Raw genomic sequence first — 18,733 nt, forward strand, 5'->3', positions numbered from 1 at the left:
GACATCCAAGTCCGCGCAATACGAATATTACCATGCTATTAGGCCTACATAGGAACACGTGACAATATTTTTTTAGTTTGTCAAAATAAAGGTGTTACACACGAATCGATACTCAATAATACTTAATAATGTGATTTGAAATGTGCACAATTAATTTTTTCTCTATCGATTTGCGTAATACCGTTATATTGACAAACTAAAAATATTGTCACGTGTTCCTATGTAATAGCATGGTAATATTCGTGTATTATGCGGACTTTGATGTCGACCTTTTCCCATGATACATCACGATTATGCTGGTTTCATACTACGCTGCCGCTGAGCGGCGTGGCGCACGCGCATTGCAGACAAACGGACGCAATAAAGGCAAGTCATTGGTTGAAACGCCCTGCCGCTTGCCGCAGCGGCAAGCGGCAGGAAAGTATGCTGGAGGCTTTACATCGCAAACCGCTGGCGGCGCCCTTATTGCGAATAGCGAGAATTAAATGTACATGCATGTAGTTCTCAAGTGCAGTCATTGAGGGTCCACCATCTCAAGTCTAGTTAAATTACAGTTTTCAGCCAAGTCCCTTTGATTTCATTAGAAGCCTATTTAATAGCCAGTCATGGTCGGCCCACTTCCATATTTAATATCGAACAAATGTGGTACATCACCAACTAATTGCTGAGGAATTGTGGTATAGAGTGTAGCACATCACCTTAGTAAGTTCTATTGTAATAGGTCACTATGTATAGACGAATCCAAATCCATGCATTCCTACACCTGACTTTAGTTGGGTAGCTGTCGGCTACAATGCATCCAAAATGTGAAATGATTCGGCCTTGGCGGAAATTTTAAACTGCATTCCATCACCCGTTTTACACCTTCCGCGAAAACACAGGTAGACAAAAGAATGAAAGTTTACAACACAATAGGCCCTATAGTTCCCTTAGGCAAATCACACAGCTTCTACATGGTCTATTCTCTGTTGAAGTGACATAATAATCGGATTAACTACACCATATCAAACGCTACAAATGGATGTACTTGCGAACAAAAGAACTATGTATGAATAGATGCGACGGGATTACCTGCGGAATTATCTCTATTGTATATATTATTCTATTAACCCTCCTCGTCCTTGCATCTTCTCTAGGTGTTAGGCGGCTTTTATTTGCACAATGGGGCGCTCAAAACACCAGGTTGGTGCTAGCGGCTACCCAAAGATGGCCGACCAAATCCTGACCATGACTTGGCTCGTTGGATTCGTCTTTAAGGACTTTTAGCCAGGTTCAGTCAATGATATCAGTGTGATATTTTACAACTGTAAATCTAGACAGGGCTGTCAACTCTCACACATTGGCCGTGAGTCTCACGCATTGGGTCACTTTCTCACGGTCTCACGGCAAGGTAATATAATCTCACGCCAAGGTAGTATATCTCACACAAAAAGCTGGAAAATGAGTAAAATCTCACGCATCATCAAAATAATTTGTTGTCCCTACCCCCCCCGCCCCTCCACACACACACACACACTTTTCAAATTCTCGAGCGCAGTGGCTCAAATAATCAAGGGTCAAAATGAACATTGTAGTCGGTAAATCCCGGCACGCCTCTGTCTCACGCCAAGCAATTCAAAAAAGTTGACAGCCCTGAATCTAGAACGTTCACTCAAATTGCTAGTGCTGTAGTAAACATGTGCATTAGATGCCACTTCCAGGTAATAGATGGGTGCATGAAACAGCCATCTCGATGCGTTGATATTCCTGTCTGCCCTTTGTTAACAGCACAAACCTACTGACAGTGGTGTAACTAAACCTTGTAATCGTTGGGGGAAATATGCCCCTGGTGGGGGGGTCACAATATGATCCTTTATTGAGCAAACCCCCAACTTATTTGGGGAGGCAAGGGTTCCAATTGGGAGGGGCGGCACCCATCACAATGCACCTGATGAAGACGCGGGATTAAGCATCGCTTCATCAATCACATAGGTATGTCTGTTGACCAGATTTAATTTACCCTACCAGATTTAAAATTACTGGATGAATGAGAGTCTTCGTAGTTTGAAAAGTCCGGGCAAATTTCCTGATTTCTAAATTTTTAAATTATTGATTTAGTATTCCTAGATATTTTCTGGAAAAACAATATTATAAAAAATCATACTTTAATAGTCTTTTTGAAGCTAGAAATTTGAATTGAGTAAGCCTATGCGCAATGCATTATGGGATTGACATTTCCTGATCTAGTAATGTGTTACCAGATTTGTTTATAATCTGGAAATTTGCCCGGACTGTTGAAAACAAAATATGGAGTTTATGACTGGAATTCTCTCTGTTCACAATTTTTGATATATGTCTAATTCATTAACATGAATTGACATCTGCCTAGTCTCCTTCCCAGTAGCATTGTCTTCTGTATCAATTGGTTGATGGGAGGGTTTCTTGTAGCAGTACTTTCTGATATAAGCGGATAGAGTCGTAGAGAAGATGAATAAAGTGCTGAGAAAGAAACTGATTCCTGCCAGGATGAATGGAAGAGCATAACTATTGGTTTGGTCTACAAGAACTCCTGGAGATGGAAATGTAAAGAAAATGAGAAATATAAATTATAATGGTTAATGATGAAACATTGTTTGGTTGTAACAGGGATGTGAAATCTCCTCTAAAGCTGAATTTCTCTTTTTTGGAAATTTCTTTGATGCAAAATGTTAGCTTTTTCTTTCATTTTCGGCCCATTTGGAGCATATTTCAGTGCTTTTCCTCTTTTCTTCCTCTTTTTTTGAACAAAGTTTTTTTCAATAGAGGTAACTCACATCCCTGTAGTAAGAAAAAAAAACACCGCTCTCTATTGTTGTCTTTGAATTATATAACAAAATATCTTAAAAACTCATGTACATGTTAATTAATTGCGCAGATCGAGGTCCTTGAGAGCAGTTAGTAGACATCTTGCTAAATGGAGCTGAAACAGCATAGCCAAAGCAGTGGTGTAGCCAGGGGGAGAGAGTGCAGCATCTTCCCTCTCCCTTCTTTTCCCCTGTTGGATGGTGCATGCTGGCCACCATGATATTTTAGATTTCTAGGCCATTTTTGACAATATTTGTGAAATTTAACCCCTCAAAGACATTGTGCCCCTTATCTCCACCCCTTGGCTCCCCCTCTATAAAAATTTGGCTATGCCACCGACCCAAGGACTGTTTCAATCCAAAGCACATGTATATCCGGATATCCCTGTTCCCACCCATTACCATGGCACTATCACTTGTTGATTTTTTACATATATGTGTGTGTACATGTATGTGTGACTTCCGATGTTATTGTCAGAAATCCAAAAACTAGAAGTGAAAGTTTCCCGGATACGGATGATGTTGATTTAGGAGATGCTTCAAAATAAAAAAATGTGAACATTTTGATGACTATTTGACAGATTATTTATAAGATAAGGATTTCAATTAACTTTGCACAAGAATAATTCTATAGCAAGGAATACACACTGAAGCTGAATTTATACATGGTCACTTTTGCAAAACAGTAAATCACACGCATGGCCAATTTGCAAAATGCCATTGCTTTTGTACACTCTGCATGCACGCAATTTTGCAAAAGCAATAAACACGGTAGAATCAACTTTTTATCTTTTTTTTTTTAAATCTTTGGACAGCCATTCAACTTGACAACCATCTAGCATTGTACTGATAAATGAACTGACCCAGTCATGCATGATTCAAAAAGGGTGTCCAATTGACACCAGAGTAAAAGCAACAAGTGTAAACAAAATGCAAAACAGGGCAAGGTTGACAAATGTGGGGCACCCATCAAAGGCTACAAAGGAAAATATAACAAATTTCTCAAAAAGTGTAGTGGCTATGGCCTCCTCGACCACCCATCTTGCTACGGCCCTGATACAAAGACACTTGCAACCCACAGGAGGCGCTCAAGTTTGGCTTGGGTAGGGATGTGCCTCACAGAATCTGAAAATGGACCCATATTTTTACCAATTTTCTAAGAAAATTGGACCCATTTTTATACCAAAGGCCCAGATGTTTTGCAAATGTAACACAATTTTGCAACAATTTTACAAAATTAAAACAATTAAATTTGGGCTCCATATGCAGTTAGGTGGAAATTGAGTGTTTGTTTTTTTCCAAAATAATTTGTAAAAAAAGACCCATTTTTATACCAAAATTAGTTGAAGGGGGGTTATTGTTATTCTAGAGATAAAAAAAAAACTGAGATCCATCTACTGATAAATGAACTTACCAGTCATGCAGGATCCAACAAGGGTGCCTAATCCAAATGTCACAAGAGTAAAAGCAACAGCTTCAGATATTTTACGAGTTCCCACAAAATCTGCAGCAACGACTGGAATGACGGAATTGGTCACTCCGGTGGAAAACCCGACCACAGCTGAAACTGTAGCGAGGTACGCGTACTTGTCCGAGAGAGGATTCAGGATACAACATAATGCATTGACTATATTTGAGGTTGCAGTTAACGTCTTCACAGACATGATGTTATAGTCTAGAATACATCCATGGGTTAGGCGAGCAATGCTTGACGTCGCCCCCATGATAGAAACCAAGATGGCTGCTCGATATGGTGATATCCCAACATTGGCAGCTCTCGCTGGCATGAACATTGTTACAAGGGTATACCCTAGTCCAAACCAGAAGAATGCTGTGAATAATGATAGACATTTAAAACTTTTCAGAAGTTCAACATCCAAGAGAAAATCAAGCAGAGTTTGTGGTTTGCATTTCGGCTTTTTAGATATATTCCCACCGGCACCAAGTTCCATATCATGACTAATTGAGTTTGCATAAGTTTGTTCAGTTCCATTTTGTGCTTTGTCATCCAATTTTGTCAGCTCCATGTACTTTTTATCCTCCGTAATTTTGTTATTATTCAGTTTGTGTCGAATTTCAAGTTCAATCGGTGATGGCCTGAATACAGCAGAACCTACACCACTGTTCGCTACTAAGCCAGCAATGATTAAAAGGGCCCCCTGCCATCCATACTGGTCTATTAAGAACTGCGCAAGTGGGGGAATTATAAACAAAGCAAGTCCACACGCTGTGTGTGCTATGCCGTTTGCCCGACCTAATCGTTTTTTGAAGTAGTAGACGAGAATGACCATTGTTGATTCCATGACAATACCTAATCCAATTCCTGAAAGACATAAAAATTATAGGTTACTATGGCAACTAGAAATTAGTAATGTTAATTTCTGATCAGTTCTATTTTGCAAACTTTGAATCTAAATGTGGTGAAGAAAAATAGTAAGAATATTCGCCAATATTAGAAGTGACGTAATTAATTGGCTTTAACTACCATAGCAATAGATGAATACAATTTTGAATATATCACCCTGCACAGCAAAGTTCATGTGATATATTCAAAAATTGCATTCATCTATTGCTATGGTAGTTAATCCAATTATTACATCACTTCTACAACGAGTACTAAAAAATGTTGTTTTTATGCAAATTAGGCTCCTTTCTCCAATGGGGATTTTTTAGGCTTTTTAATATTAAAAGAATGCAGATTTTTATATAGCGCTTTATGCCGTAAACAAAGCGCTTTACATTATTAAAATATGTCGGAACCACGTTTACTGCCTACAAATGGTGCAGGGTTCATCAGTACAATGACTGTGACTACCCCTAACAGCTTCCCATTGCACCTGGGTGGGGTGAGGCAGGCAAGGCAAAGCTCCTTGCCCAAGGGGCGCAACACGGTGGTGGGACAGGGACGCGAACCCACACATGTCTAGCAAACTCTCAGATTACATATTGTGCTCTTGGGACCTCAGAAATGCTCTAGTGAAAAAAAAATGTCATAATAAGTTGAGAGAAAAATGGCTACATTACTTGGATTATCAGGGCTATTCCAGTTGAAATATATGCTCCCATTGTGGAAGGCATTACCTTAATCTTTCACAAAGGGAGTGTGAATTTCAAATGGGGGTTACATGGAATGGGTGACTCCATCTAAAATCTGGACCCCCTGTGTAGGAGATTGCCAAGTAATATTCCAAGGAAGTGTGTGTGCAGTGGCGGCTCTATGGGACGGGAGCATTTTTCACCCCAATTTTTTTCTTTTCTTGCCCTCTCCCCAATTTCAAGGTAAAAAAACCCAAAATTATACAAATTTCCCCTTTTTGCAGCAACTTTGGGCAAAATTTGTTGATTTTGCCCCCCCCCAAAAATGTTTTTCTGGTGTTGCCACTGGGTGTGTGGATTTTAACTGGATTAGCCCATTATGACATACATACCTGCAATAGCGAATGTTGCATAGAGATGCCACAAAGTAGTGGAAAATGAAGCAAAAACAAAGGATGTTGTTGCTAATGTTGTGCCTATTAGAGCTACTTGTCGTATTGTATATACCTTGCATAGTGTACTACCAATCACAGCTGCATTGGGGAAAGAAAGAAAATGTGGATACAGATTTCAATATAAATTGGTTTTAGTCAGATAATGCCCTCTTTAATTTCCTCTTTTTTTTGGGGGGGGGGGCGAACAAATTTTTTGCTACAGTGACAAAAAAATTGCGCCAAAAAAAAGCTGTTTTGGGGATTCTCTCCAAAACTGAGCTGGATTCATCAAGTCATTTCCATTCTAAATACATAACTTTTACATACTTTAGACCAAAGTTTCCATAATTCCAGGATTAAGACCACCATTTAAAACAAACAGATCGACACTTACCTGACACGTGGGCAGTTAGAAGAAGTAACGATACAATCCATTGTAACTTGGTCACCGAATCTGTCAGCTGTTCTTCCCAAGCTAGCAAAAATATCCCAAAACACCAGAACATACCGACGGATAACATCTGCGTGGTAAAACAGCCTGCCAATACTACCCAGGCCCATCCCCTGTCCATATAGGCTGGGATTTTAGTCTCCGAGGTCTCCATCTCTTCTCTTTTGTTGCAGACGTTGTCATCCTCCGCAGTATTGGATGCTTTTTGTCTGTGAGATGACATGGTCACTGTGGGGCACAAAAACCAAATAATAATAAAAAATCAGCAAGATATTTCTCTCAATGTTAAAAATGTTGTTTGATGAACACTGAGTTCACACAACAAAGATAATTTATTTATCAATTAGGGTAAAGTGGGGCATTAGGGACCACCATTTTTAGTTTTCATCATACCTGACGTTTATTTAATACTTGTTTCTGTTTTTAATGGTTTCACTTGATAGACCTGTTATTCAGCTATGTACCGCAGGAAAAAAATCTGCCAAAAATGCGTTCATTTTCAAACACCATGCATTTATTTACAGTGATGTCAAGTGGTCCTTATTGCCCCGATGGTGGGGCATTAGGTACCACCAACTAGTACCATGTTTGTTGACCATTTTGAGACCTTTAATCATTCTTAAGAGTTTCTTTTTAAAAGTCTTATATCAGTATGGTGTTTATTTTATGTGAGGAACAACTGGCGACACATGCAGTCCTGGTCTTTCCAGTCCTCTTCCGAGCCCACAACTTCTCCATATGCAAAATGCCAGAAAAGTTTACAAAACATGCACTGGAGTCAACCACAATCAACATGATCAATGTCCTCCAGTTCACAATCAGGACATATTTTGTCAGGATCATCTTCATTGTCCACTTCTTGTTTCTTTGTCTTCTTTTACTGGCTTGGTTTTAGGGTTCTTGTTATTTTTGTTGGTTGGTTTTGACTTTTTGTTCAGCTGCTGCTTCTTCTGGAGTGCAGCAGCATATTGTACATACGGGGCAGTAAGGACCACTTCTAACTTCATTATATGGCTATGATTTGACCCTGAAATGTCATAGTTGGGGAATTTAACTTACTACAAACCCATTATGACATAAAATAAGCATAAACTTCAAAAGCTGTTGTTGGACAACTGATTCATACATGGGAATTTTTTTTTTAAAGTACATATGAAGAGCTTAGTTTCAAAACCTCTTACATCCACTTGAGCTGAGCAATTTTGAGAACACATCAAAAAATCATCAAAAAAAATACTGATATAAGGGGGTTTTCAACAAAAGCAGTTTTTAGCTGGATGCTCATCCTACCCAAGCATCCCGCCAAAAACTGCTTTTGTTGAAAACCCCCTTATATCAGTGATTTTTTTGATGATTTTTTTTGATGATTTTTTTTATTAGTTTTGAAACTAAGCTCTTCATATAGGGTATATTTTCTGTTAATTATCTATTTTTACAATACTAATAAGCAAAATTGATACAATTGTGGTCTTAGTGCAATCTTTAAACAAGCACACCATAATCTGTAATTTACTAAGTGGCCTAGCGAAAGTGGTGACATCAGTCAGAAGTCCACTTTCAACATGACATTTTTTCTCTTCAAATCATTTAAGGGCAGAGTAATGGGAGAGAACATGGACCTTTTCGAGCTTCATTATTTCTGAATTGTATGTCCAAAGTATATAAAACTATACATTTTTGGAAAGGAAATGAGTCAAGGAATCCCATGGTGACGTCAGATTTGTTCAAAAATCTCAAGTTTTGAAAAAATCACAAAAATTCACTTTTACCCCAATTTTTTGTGACAACTTAGAAAAAATCTGTTCGAGTAAAAAAAATCAGTTAGCTTTTCATGAAGAAGAGACATGAACTTAGGGAAGGTTTTTTATTTTTTTGAAATTTGTCTCTTTTTTCGAAATATTGAAAAAAACATGTGAAAAAAGCCATTTTGTCACTCTATTATGCTAAAAATTGCACATAATGGTGTATATTTTTGTTTACAACAAATATTTTGAAAAAATGAAAAAACTTTCCCTAGACTTTGATGTACTCTAAAGGATAGTGCAAAAAGTTTACCCTTTGCTTGCATATTTTTCGAGTTATCTTGTCACAAAAATCGCAAATATTGTCAAAAGTGAACTCTGAGAAATCGACGTTTTAGTAAAAAATGTCAAAATTATGCACAAAACGTCCTTAAATTTTAAAACGGTAAGACTTTCACACTTGTAAAAGTTGTATCTGGCGCATGGTCTAAATATGCATCTTTTTGCACCAATGAATCTATAATCTCTGCTTTCAGTGCGCCAAAATTCAAAATAATTAACAAATCTAAGTGGCATTTTGACTGCAAATTTTTGTTTTGTTTACACCACATTTGCTAGCGTTAACAACATACCGAATGCGTCTTGACTGTGTTGGACATACGCACAGAGTTGCGCCGCGTCACGCGACGCGAATCGCGCGCGTAATCACAATATTTTGCATTCGCGCATTTCTGACTCATTATTTCCCGCCAATTTACTAAGCTGTCTTGAGCCATGTGACTTTTTAGAGTTGAAAAGAGTGAAATAAATCAAGCAAAAATACGAATAAATATTAGCAAGTTGTATTTTATCAGTTTCAAGTGAAAGAATACATCTAAGTGTTGATAAATATCAAAAAATCTCAAATTCGGTCGTGGACGAATGTGTCTTCCATTACTCTGGCCTTAAGGGGGTACTACACCCATGCCCAATTTTGTGCCTATTTTTGCATTTTTCTCAAAAATTATAGCGCATTGGTGACAAGTAAGATATGTATATTATAGGGCAAGGACTACAACTACTGCACTGGAAATTTTATTTCAGCACAGACAACAGTTGTGGAGTTACAGTCAAAATGAGGGAAAACCAATATTTGATCAATAAATCAATAACTACTTGCCTTGAGTTGCTGAATTTCCAGTGCAGTAGTTGTAGTCCTTGCCCCTATAATATTCATATCTTACTTGTCACCAATGCACTATAAGTTTTGAGAAATACAAAAATAGGCACAAAATTGGCCAGGGGTGTAGTACCCCCTTAAAGAGACAAATGATCTTGATATCTGCTTGCTAGTGTGATCTCTTTCAGATGAAACTATCAAAAGTTGTTGATCTATACCTCATGTGGAAAAAAGACTGTTAAATGATGTATTTTATCTAGTCTGAGATACTAAAAAGTTCAGCATGTACTTTGAAGATGTCTGCCAAGATGATGTTTTGGTCAAACTGTGATGAGCAACTAAAATGAGTGTTAAATAAGCACTGATCATTTTAATGAGTAGCTATTATAAACAACTATTGCAAGGCATATATTTAAAATAATGGTCAGGATTCCATATGCATAGTAATTACTTGTTTATTGGGTGGTACTTAATGCCCCTCTTTGCCCTATGTAATAGTGACCCCGGTATAGTGACTGCTGAGCAAACTTAGGTATTGTAATCTCTCCAATCTTCTCTTTTTGTTTGACAACAAACTTAAAATTTGCAAAGTGTCTCTCTGAACAATTAATTGTTGTAGTAAATGCAGTAGATATGGCAATCTATTCTTTGGTTAAAATGTTTTTCCAAGTGGAGCAATTTGAGACCACTTAAATCAAAATCTGAGCATGGTGGACAATGATTTTTCTTTTGTGTATTTAAGAACAACACAGTTTTCATTTTAAAAAAACCAGTTAAAACCTTGTGTGAAAGTATGAAATTGAACATGCCCGTGAACATGATATGATTACGATTTCATGGAGCATATAGTCTTGCTATATAGACCTACATGCAAGCATAATAATTCTTAGAGATCCATTCAGTGATCCCAGTGAAAGTGTATAAAAACTAAAATTATGTGTACATAAATTGCTTCAAACTGAAGAATAAGTCATTAAAACTGTCATTAGGTATTTTTAATATAAACTAGTGCACCTGCGGCTGTGAGAGCCCAGATGCTGTGAGAGCACTGGCATGATAGCGATACTGTTTGACCCCAGATGACCTTTGACCTATCAAGTTTAAGCCCCATAGGGCAAAGTTACAATTTAGCCCCTACATGACCTTTGACCTCGGTTGACCTCAATTTTGTTTTGAGCATATATTCCCCTCGTATCAAGGATTGCACCCACCACGTTTGAACCCGATAGGACAAAGTTTGAAATCCATGACCTTTGACCTCGGATGACCTCCATATGTTTTTCATGCTCCCCTCATACGAAGGTTTTGACCCACCAAGTTTGAGCCCGATCGGACAAAGTTTGAAATTTGACCCCTCCGTAATGACCTTTGACCTCGGTTGACCTCGATTTTATTTAGTGCATTATATTCCCCTCCTATCAAGGATTCCACCCACCAAGTTTGGGCCCGATCGGACAAAGTTTGAAATTTTGACCTTTGACCTTGACCTCCGATGACCTTCAAAACTACCCGGTAAACAGCGCCTGCCCGGTACGCATCTATGTCTGAAATATCGGAACGATGCGTCGAAGTGCGGCGAAACGCATAGCCGGACAGACATCTAACGGCTATTATTTTAGTAGTACTAGTGCACCTGCGGCTGTGAGAGCCCTGATGCTGTGAGAGCACTTACTGGGGTATGGGCGCTTATTTGGGTATGGGCGCTTATTGGGGTATGGGCACTTATTGGGGTGTGGGCACTTATTGGCGTATGGGCGCTTATAGAATTCATTTCCAGCAAGTTTGGGCACGATCGGACAAAGTTTGAAATTTACAAATCATTTGCAGCAATGCATTCTGGGTAGACATTACAGTGCATTTCAAATTGGGCATATAGCCAAAAGCTGAATGAAACCCGCTTGGGCAGCTTGAAACTGTAGATTGTCTACTGGATTCTTTTTATCCACTTGCTGCTTTGTATCCACGTGGTGTATTTTCGAAGGTTTCGACCCACCAAGTTTGAGCCCAATCGGACAAAGTTTGAAATTTGACCCCCCTCCGTAATGACCTTTGACCTCGGTTGACCTCGATTTTTTTTTTCGCACATATATTCCCCTCCTATCAAGGATTCCACCCACCAAGTTTGGGCCCGATCGGACAAAGTTTGAAAATTTGACCTTTGACCTCCGATGACCTTTGAACCCACCTCACGAACAGCGTACGCCCGGTACCTATCTATATCCGAAATATCGGATCGATGCGTCGACGTGCAGCGAAACGCATAGCCGGACAGACTTACAGAGACCGCTCATTATTTTAGTATATTAGATAGATATATGGCAAAAACAAAAGTCGAAGCCTTTTTTCCAATAGCTAATTTCTTTATTTTTACTTGGCATTTCGTGCTCCACAGCCTCATCCCCCCCCCACTTTTCTCAAAAAAGTTGAGATTTTTATACCACTGGAAACCTCTGGCTACCGGTACATAATGTTTATGTACCAAAAATTTCTTGCAGATTAATTTGTTTAGCAAAAATATCATCAAATTTAAATTTGGCTATGCCACTGTGACTTAACAACTACCAGGGCCAGAGTATACTAGAGTTCAGATTCATGTAAAATGTCCTAGTTTGTCGTTAATACACAGCCTTCATCGTTTCCACTTTTTAAACACATCTATGCTACTTTTTTTACGATTTTCTGAATGAGCAACATCACTGAATATACCTTTAAACATCTCCCAGCTTCCACTACAGGCTAGCCCACATGATGTTGAAGCTAATAATAAACCTTTTGGTAATCTTTTTCAAGATGGTTCTATAATAGTCTGAGCTTAGGTATACTAGTCGCAGATAACATTCTTGGCCAAGATCCTGTCTCTGCTTTATTAAATTAACAGATCTACTGCTCAGGGGATGGTAATTTGTTGCACTATTAAACATATGTAATTCCAGAAGTTGTATTTGCTGCATCATGATGAACATGAGCAATACTTGTGTGAAGCTGACATCTAGCTATGGCAGGTTGACTATATAGAGTGGAACCTTGTTAACACAAAATTGTAGGGCCTCTGATTTTAGTTTATGTTAACAGGATTTTGTGTTATGAGGCCTAGTCTATAATGTATAAAATATGTGACCCGCTCGGACAAAACCCACCATAAGTCGCACTCAGCCATTTTGAGATACAGCGAGTCAAAGTCGGGAAAGGGGTGAAAAACCTTGCCGATTTTGTTTTTCAGTTTTTATTATTTATTGATTCCTTAATATGTTCTTTTACATCATTTTTTAAAGCCATTTTTCTTGCATTTGCCTTTTCTTTATGTGTCGCTTCCTCCCTTCCTGTTGAAAGGCCGTAGAATGAGAACCACATGTCCCAGAAACATAATTTTGGTATCAAATGAAAGCTGAAGACTAACTGTTGACATCAAAAACTCAATTTTCAAAATTAATGACTCATGTCTGGTTTTGTGGGAGCGGGTCACATAATTTTTTTATGCGTATTTCTCCTGAAAAAGGAGAAATTGTGTGGGTAAAGTTCAGCCTCGTATGTGTTCTTCCCCCGTTTGAAGCGTAAGTGTTCTCCCCCCGTTTGGCTGATGACGTAGGTAAATGAAGTAGACACTATATCATGCTCTCATCATACAATCACAATCACTTTGACAAGTTTGACATTCGCAACAATGAGTTGTACTATCATTTACCATAACAATGCTGCATAACAATATGCAGACTATTGTTCTCATTTCGGGAACAAAGCCAACACAGTATTGTTACTATGCGTTTGCTTTGTAATATTTCATCCAACTGAAACTATAATAACTATAGCAGTGCAATATACAGGGAAATCAGATACATGAGTTTGTGGACTTCACGGTTTATATGCTAGTCTCAGATGAAATTCTAAGCTCAAATTATGTATTTATTTTTTAGACCTAATATTTCTCATGATATTGATATACATATGAATTGTAATATCACAAGTTACTAATATATAAAAAAAGAAGCGGCTGATTTTATCCATATGTTTAAAAACCATTAAATTTGTAATACTTAATTTGGAGGGTTTTTTCTGTGAACAACAACAGTATACGTTCTGCCCTTTTCTCAAAGCGGGCACATCTCATTTCATGACGTCGCCTTTTTTCTAGGCCAACTCTGTCTTGTTCGAAGGAACTCACCGCTTTAGTTGGTTTTTGTGGAATATCAATTTTAAACGTCTTATTTTCTCAAAAAAGGAGTCATTTTCATTGTCCTCATACTATTAGCTTGCCAATGATATGATGTTGTTTTTGCAATAGACCTGCCCTTTAACAAGATTCTACCAGGATTTCATATCCAGTTTGCTCCAGCTAATCATTCTTGAGTTGGCACAGTGGTACTATATCTAAAAGGGCAAGTGTGCTTCAATTGCCAATTAATAACCTGCTATACAGGGTGTCCCATAAACACAAACCCCAACAAATGTTGTGTGCTATTTTAAGAAATTTTAAGGACATTTTTTGATAATATCAAAACTGATATTAACAATTTGGTAGATATAGGGGAAAATGACAAAAATTGAAATTTTCTCTGTTTTGACCAAAATCTAACAGTCTGTCAAAATTTGAATGTCACTTTTGAAAATCTGAGTCAATTTCCTATATGAATAATATGATTGATATCACTTGTTACAAAAACAAATTATGATTTTTGATAAAATAGAAACTTCCTGTGCACAAATGAAAATTGTGAAACTGGTACTGCAGTAATTTGTACATTTTTGTAGATCATATCGTTAAGAACACGGCAGAGTGCCGAATACGCAAAATTGCTGTTATGAGTAAACAGCGTTTGAAAATCAGGGTACCATTCCATTGGTCCTTCTAAAATTTAGAACATTCGTGAGCACTCATTTGAAATGTATATTATAGAAGTGAATGTACACGAATTATTTGCAATACTCGCATGTTCTGAAATAATCGATACATCACTCAAAACGCGTTTTAACAGCTATTCGGCTTTATGCTGTATCCAAAATGTCTCTACCACTGCGCAGAGAGAGGTCGAATACGCATTCAACTACGTGTAAACCATAGCACGCATGTTTGATATGAGGCATTTGTGTAGAAATTACTGGTTGTCCTAAGGCTATGTAGACTTAACTTGCTATATAAGTTATAAATAGTCATCCCTGTAATATTTAGCAAAAACTCGAGGATTTTAAAGCAAAAATAACAATATTGGCCTATATTTTGCGTATGATTTTCCGGGATTTTTCCAATTTCACGGGCGCGCACTCACAATATTAAACCACAGCAATATCATGTGGGGAATGTTTGTACTTATTTTGGTATCACTGGATAGACGATACCTACAGCTATACGTTGGTATCAAATATATTAGTATAGGACATGTAATATAGAAAATTCGGGGTTTCCCGCAATACGATACTATAGATCAACCTGATTTGTACAGCTAAGTATACGATTCGTCTCTCTGCCGAATTCATTTATCGCACTTAGGCGCGATTCGTCCAAATCAAAATTTCAATTACTACTTCGGGGAGTAAGATTTACCATTAATTTTTGGTGGAAATAAAAGATAACCTGAAACATAATCATAAGCATACAAAAACTCAATTTGCTCAAAATGCTCGATTCGACACTGCCGAATTCATAACGATATATAGGCCTATATATGTATAGACTTACCTGCCTCAGATATTTTAACTCTTGAGCATAGCTACACACTAGTCCACATGATACTGAAGCTAATCAGGTATCTTTTTCAAGACAGTATACTAGTCCTGGAAGAGATTCTGTCTCTTCTGTTATTTCAATACAAATACTAAGAATATACTCTGTGCAGGTGTTCAATAATTTGCAGCACAAATAAATTCCAATCTTGTATTTGCTGCATCCTGAGCAGTACACACATGTTTGTACTATCTCACGTCACTGGCAGGTTGACGATGAAAGTGGTTATAGATCCAGTTTGCTCCAGCTGATCACTGTTGAGCGTGCGCTCTAGCTCATCTCGACATCATTCTTGAGTCAGTGCAGTAGTGCTTTAGTTGTGTAAAGGCATGTCTGCTGCTGTTGCCAATTAAGTCTGCCTAGACTTGATGCAACCTGCTTCATAACCACTGCACATCTATCTATGCATACCATAAAGCAAATGGAATTTTTCTTGCTAGATGCTAAAGCACACAAATAAAATGCATATTGTGCCTAATGAGGTTGTTATAGTTGCCATTGGATATGCTAGCAGGTAAATTCTATTTACCAAAAATAAAATATAAATCCATTGTTCATGACCTTGACTTTGATACAGTTCATCACTCTTATTTGACCACTGGCGAATTGGGGTTATTTTTTTTTTTCATTTTTCATTTTCCTGTCTATTATACTGCTAAAGGGTCATTGTCTGTTGCCTGTCATGAAGTGAATTACCTATCAATTCATATGATAATCATGCTATTATATTGTCTATATAGAAAACAGATAGTTCCACGTATGATGATGGGCAACAAGTCAGGCTTGTACATGGGATTTTCTAGGGTGCATAATTTCCAAAATGTGCACCTTTCCCCTATAAACATGCACTTTTAGGAATATTTTGAACAGTTTTCAATGAAAAAGTGGTGGAGGATTAAGGGCATGGGGTGTATGGAATTCAACTAGAATAGCACAAAGTCTATTGAGGAGGACACTAGGGATGTATTGTCAAGCTATATAGCCTGTGTGGGAGATTAAGGTCATGTCTTCCATAGGGGGTGTATGGATATAAACTGGAATATTAAACCCATTATAATGCTGGCGCAGCATAACAATTTCTCTCTAGAATCATTTGTAAAACCTGGTTAATAAGTATGCAAATGAAATAAGCATGATGGGTAAAAAGTATGAATGCTATGGCCAAATTTGAATACAGAATACTAACAATTATGAATATTTAAATAGAAAGCCAAATGAGACTTCTACGCTAATCAAATTTGGTACACTCGAAGGCAAGCACAATGGTTATATTTTCACAATTTTCTTGTATACATAATTATATACACACACTTACAAGGCATTTATAGGGCACCATTTCATAAAGACTGCGGTGCCAAGATGGAAAACAAAACATTTAAAACAAATGTTAAACAAAACATCAAATTGAAACAAGGCGCCAGATTATTGTGGGAACAGGAAGGTTTTGGTGTTGGCACAGACAAGCCTCAGAATCAGGAATTTAACAACACAGGAATATGGCATTTTGTCATATAATGACATTGATAAGGCATGAATTTCACAAATATTCCAACATTATGCCAAGGTCACGTCCCCTTTGTCAGAAATAACAACAATTTCTGTGCACAACAATAACCACAGTAGTTTACCCCTTAATTTACAAATTGTGTGATAGATCTTTTGAAAACTCATACAAAAGAACCAGCTATTTTGGAAAATAGTAAAATGTTCAAATATCACAGTCTTGCAGGTGTCATGCTGACCAATACAGGCAGCATAAGATGTACATGTGGGAATGACACTATGCCAGGAAATTAAAGATAAAATTTAATAAGATCTAAAATAAATATAATAATTCAAACATACCTATGAGACTTTTAGCCTGCAAAGGACCTCACAGCACTTTACAGCAATAATAAGAAAGATCAAAGACACAATGACAGGAAAACCCTGAAGGATATAAAATAAAAATAATAATACAAACATGCTTATAATTATAAGACTTTTAGTGCAAAGGACCTCAAAGTATTTACAGCAATAACAAGAAAAGCAGAAGACACAATAACAGGAAAACCCTGAAGGATATCAGCTGATAGCATCAGACTCAGTCACCCTGCTGAATTTTCAATATTGATCCATGTAATTGTATTGGGGTATGGGAGTGTAATACTAAAATGACTTCAAGGAGCCTTATATTTCCTATTTTTCCTATATTTTGAACTCTTCTTATATTTTCTATATTGTTACAAAGTTCTGTATAATTCATATATATTTTTCTAAATTTATGAAATTAATATATTTTTGTTCACTAACTTCACTTGCACTTGTGAATTTTATGTAAAATTAAAAAAATCTGTGTGTTTCCCACACAGTTGTCGTCCTGCAACAGGTCCGTGGGTAGATTTTTACTGGCCTCTATTTTATTGCCTGGTATATTATTTGTATGATATCATACCAGTCCAAAATGATGCACACATCATGCAAAAAAGTATCTTTAGGACATTTCCCTTAACAATATAGTACTGTAATACCCACTGTATTTGACTTCCACCAGCCTTTATTTGTCCTATATTTTCATTCAAAATGTTCATATATATGTTTGCTTTATTTCCCCTTAACAAAGTAGTGACCGTATGATACCAACTGTTCTTGACTTCCGCTGTCCTATATTTTCTTTCAAATTTTCCTATATTATTCCTATATTTTTAAGGTGCTGGCTTGAAGCCCTGTACTAAGTCCCATACCCCAATATAATATAATAATAATAATAATAAACAGACACTTTAATATAGCGCATTATTACGAAGAGCCTCAATGCGCTTTACAACAAAATATATACAAGCATAAAAAACATTAAAATAACCAACACGCCTAAGAATACAGTCAGAAGGAGAGCAAAACAAGGCCAAAGGCTGAAACTCAAATGTGATGGTTTTACAAAAGCAGCCAAGCAATAAAAGTAAATTACAGTAATAGAACCACAAAATAAAGGCAAGCAATATAATGATATAATATGAGAATAAGCTAAAATATATCAAAGCAAATATATAACATAAAAATATTTCAATTACAAAAGGCAAGTAATAAACAGAGAGTATGGATGACCGGCATCCATGCCCTCTGCAAAAAAGAACATGACAACATAAATTTAATGCAGGCAAAACCTTACCTAAACCAGAGAAGATGTAAAAGAAGGAGATAGATCCAGCTATCCTCAAACAAAATATGTGTGTTGCTGCTCATTCAAAAGCAATCACGCTATTTAGGTTTAACAATAAAATACAACAAAAGGGTTCGAACCCATGACGGGTGTGATACACAAGTTGCTGCTTACTGGTTTTAGGGAAAGGTCAGTGTCTGTATACCATCAATACCATGCATACCATGCATGCAG

General features: G+C 37.2%; 2 protein-coding genes across 2 annotated transcripts in view; one reads left to right on the forward strand and one right to left on the reverse strand.

Annotated features, from left to right (window-relative positions):
- Positions 1-18,733, forward strand: part of LOC140135496 (phosphorylase b kinase regulatory subunit beta-like) — a 112,140-nt gene that overhangs the window by 62,092 nt on the left and 31,315 nt on the right. The window lies entirely within an intron of this gene.
- Positions 1,514-15,834, reverse strand: LOC140135491 (monocarboxylate transporter 12-like). Its single transcript, XM_072157007.1, has 5 exons — positions 15,316-15,834; positions 6,687-6,971; positions 6,251-6,391; positions 4,237-5,145; positions 1,514-2,548 (listed from the first exon to the last, which is right to left on the reverse strand). The coding sequence occupies exons 2-5, from the start codon at positions 6,964-6,966 to the stop codon at positions 2,316-2,318; spliced, it is 1,563 nt and encodes a 520-aa protein (XP_072013108.1). The 5' UTR covers positions 6,967-6,971; positions 15,316-15,834; the 3' UTR covers positions 1,514-2,315.

This window comes from Amphiura filiformis, chromosome 16, assembly GCF_039555335.1.
Source record: "Amphiura filiformis chromosome 16, Afil_fr2py, whole genome shotgun sequence".
Taxonomy (NCBI): domain Eukaryota; kingdom Metazoa; phylum Echinodermata; class Ophiuroidea; order Amphilepidida; family Amphiuridae; genus Amphiura; species Amphiura filiformis.

What these genes read in the sequence shown, in the direction of transcription:
- LOC140135491 (XM_072157007.1), bottom strand. Translation starts at nt 6,966, where the DNA reads ATGTCATCTCACAGACAAAAAGCATCCAATACTGCGGAGGATGACAAC. An exon ending in TGCAACATTCGCTATTGCAG is followed by an intron (nt 5,146 to 6,250) that starts GTATGTATGTCA and finishes TATGTCTTTCAG; the next exon opens with GAATTGGATTAGGTATTGTC. An exon ending in TGTTGGATCCTGCATGACTG is followed by an intron (nt 2,549 to 4,236) that starts GTAAGTTCATTT and finishes TTCCATCTCCAG; the next exon opens with GAGTTCTTGTAGACCAAACC.